This window comes from Pinus tabuliformis, chromosome 1_1, assembly GCF_031772625.1.
Source record: "Pinus tabuliformis cultivar Carrire ecotype Pingquan chromosome 1_1, CPIR1, whole genome shotgun sequence".
Lineage (NCBI taxonomy): Eukaryota > Viridiplantae > Streptophyta > Pinopsida > Pinales > Pinaceae > Pinus > Pinus tabuliformis.
The window spans coordinates 832,019,484-832,022,574 of record NC_142297.1 but is presented as its reverse complement, the minus strand read 5'-3'; the positions used below and the strand labels follow the sequence as shown (position 1 = coordinate 832,022,574).

Here is a 3,091-nt window from a genome sequence, read left to right as displayed (position 1 = left end):
TTATTGATTGTTTTTCTTTCTTGCATCTATTGTTTGCTCCATTTGCTTGGGTTTGTGAATAGTAGATGCATGTTTTCTTTATGCCTTCTTAATATGAAAACATGATAATGGATAGAGATCAACATTGATTCAATGTAAATTAGATTTCTTATTATGAAAAATTCAAAGCTGAATAAGTACTACTCAATTAAAACATTCATTTTAGTCAGCAAAAATTAATGTTATTTTTTTATTTGGTGTTCAACAACATAACACACATGCACCCATCATGCACCCATCATTATGGGTATAACTCTTATGGCAAAATATTCTCATAAACTATATTACATTTATAGAAAATTATATTGTTAGAAATTTTAAAAGTTGTTTTTCTTTATTATACATTACAATGATACCCATAAAATAATACTATAGTTTAATTGTTAATAAGTTTACCAAGATCATATCAATCACATTTCAGCAATTTACAATGGATAAGATGAAGGTTAATAAATGAATTGCACAATTCCTACTCTGATAGAAACATGGGTTTCGCCTTCGGCAAAGAACCTAGCCAATCCAAAATCTGCGATAAGTGCACTAACAAATTAAGAGACAAGTCGAATATAGAACTGAGAAGTGTGTATTTGCCATATTTTATCTTTCCACATTAAGAAAGATAAGGAGGACACCATTTGAAGGGTTGAGGCATCTTCCCAGGAAAATAATTTACAAGCTCATTCATATATATATATTTATTCGGGTCAAAACATGGCACTCGCTGGTCGTCTTTCATGAACCAGCAGAAGACTGAGCAAAGAACTGATTTTACTTTTACATCTCGCTGTACCGGAGGTGAGCAGCAGACTAAGAGCCGGCATGGCGCTCTGCACATCCAAGATATCATCTACAACCTGCTCCCCTCCGCACTGTGCCAAATTCAGCAACGCCGACGCCGCGTTCTCCCGAACCCTAGGAGTCCCGGTGTCCAACAAAGACACCAGTACTTCAATACCAAGAATGTTTTTAAAAGCCTTTTCGCTCTCGCCGCAGCCGGCTACCTGGGCTATAACAGCCGTCGCATCCTCCACGATTCCCATCCCCGAGTTCATCAGCGGCGAAAAGATCACCGGAACGACTCCCGCGGAGACCAATTTCGGCCTATTCGGCGGATAAAGAGCCAAAAGAAAGAGGGTTTTTAGGGCATCCTTGGTGCACTTGGGGATTCCCTGGTGGATTAAATCTAGCAAGCCTCTGATAACCTCCGGGCGGTCACCTACTATTGCCCTGTAGCTTTCCACGACGAGAAGGCTGAATATGGCGGCCGCGGCGTTCTGCTTCCCCTCCAGGCTCCGCCCTGCCGTGAGACAGTGCGCGATGGCGTCCAGCGCGCCGCGGTTTGACATTATGACCTCGCGATTTGGGGTGTAGATTGAGAGATTCAGAAGGGCCGTGATCGCGTTTTCTTGCAGTTTGGCGTTGGCAGAGTAGAGATGAGCAAGAAGATATGGCACCGCGCCTGCTTCGACTATCGAGATGCGGTGATCGTCGCCGCATTTGGAGAGCAGACGGAGCTCGCAGACGGCGTCTTTCTGTTTTTCTTCCGATGATGATGAGGATTTCAGCAGATTCACAAGGGATTCCACAGTTTTCCGCTTCACATCCATTCCCAGAGGGATTGGAGGGCGTCGAGGATTTCAGCTTCTGCAATATACACGGACTTCTTTAGTGCTTCAAAGCATGCATGGAATTTGAGTTAGGCGATTGAACGCCGATCTGGCCTTTGGAGGCGTCAAAATTTAACCATTTGGGCTGGGCCGTGGACTCCTGCAGAGAATATCTGATTTAATATTTAATTTCGTTTGTGTGGTGGAAAATCTTCCAAGTTCGCTCGAAGGAACGAGTTTTGTCAAAATCTCAAGTTTTGTCAAAATCTCAACGTTTAGACTCATCCTCGGATATGACCTTGTACACGATGTAGATATATTGTTTGACTCAATCAAATTTAGGCTCATTATCCGATATGAGCTTTGAGGTAAACTTTGACTTATAAGAAAAAAAAAAATTACTTATAAAAATTTATAATTTAGAAACTTCCAATATATTTTTGTGAAAACTTTAGTTTAGTCAAAAAAAAAAATTACTAACCTTTTGATCTAGCTCACTTGGTCCAAAGTTACTTTATGAGAATAGAGGTCTTGACTTCAAGTCTTTCTTTCTATTGAGTTACTTTTTCAAAAAGCACATGTAACTTATGTTTTAAAGTTACTTTTATGTAAAAGTGTTCTGATCCATTATAAAAAGTGAGTCACTTATAATTCTAAAGTCTCTTTATCTTTTATTTAAGTTACAATTTAGCGGGTAGCTCATAAAGTACCATTGTAAAAATGACTTTCACTTATTTATAAAAGTGGGTCACATAATTTTTTTTTTTTTAAATGAGCTAATTAGATTAAGTTTGGAAATGGGGGGGGGATTTTTTTTTGAATATAACATTATCATTCACTTCCGCACATTCACGCACTTCGTCGTCATCTTCAACAACTTTTCTTCAAAAAGCCATAACTTCTTCATACGAAAGCCATTTTCAGAGCCGTTTTTTTTAATTGACCTTATTTTTCGAGATATTTCCATTGAAACACTTAGCTTCAACATCTACAACTTCAGTTTCTATTAAAATGGAAATTTCATGCCAAGTTATTCTTGACAGGATTAGCTACTTCCAATGGTGGTCCTACATTGTGGATTTACTTAGAAGTAAAGGTCTTTACATAATAGCCTTAGGCCAAGAAACTGAACCTAAAGATGAAGATAAGGCAGCCAAATGGGAAAATAGGCAAGATCAAGCACGTGGGTTGATAAGGATGTCTATTTCTCTAGACCTTAGATTCCAATAGCAGAACTTGATGCCCCTAATGAAGCAATGAAACAACTCACTAAATTTTTTGGAATTAAAAATGAAACTAGAGCCCATCAACTCGAAAATGATTTGCTTACATTTGGCCCCAATATTTTTTCTTTCATTGAAGATTTTTGTCCAAGTTCAAGCCCCTTAGACTTCTCTTGGAAGGTGTTAACGTTAAGAAAGAAGATGGTAGCCTTATCTATTCCA

General features: G+C 38.6%; 1 protein-coding gene across 1 annotated transcript; it reads right to left on the bottom strand.

Moving 5' to 3' along the window:
* Window positions 1–582: 582 nt before the first annotated feature.
* On the bottom strand, window positions 583–1,736 carry LOC149216700 (U-box domain-containing protein 1-like). The gene has a single exon (XM_089391261.1). It carries the CDS (start codon window positions 1,644–1,646, stop codon window positions 744–746), a length of 903 nt encoding a protein of 300 aa, XP_089247387.1. The 5' UTR covers window positions 1,647–1,736; the 3' UTR covers window positions 583–743.
* Between the last annotated feature and the right edge of the window lie 1,355 nt (window positions 1,737–3,091).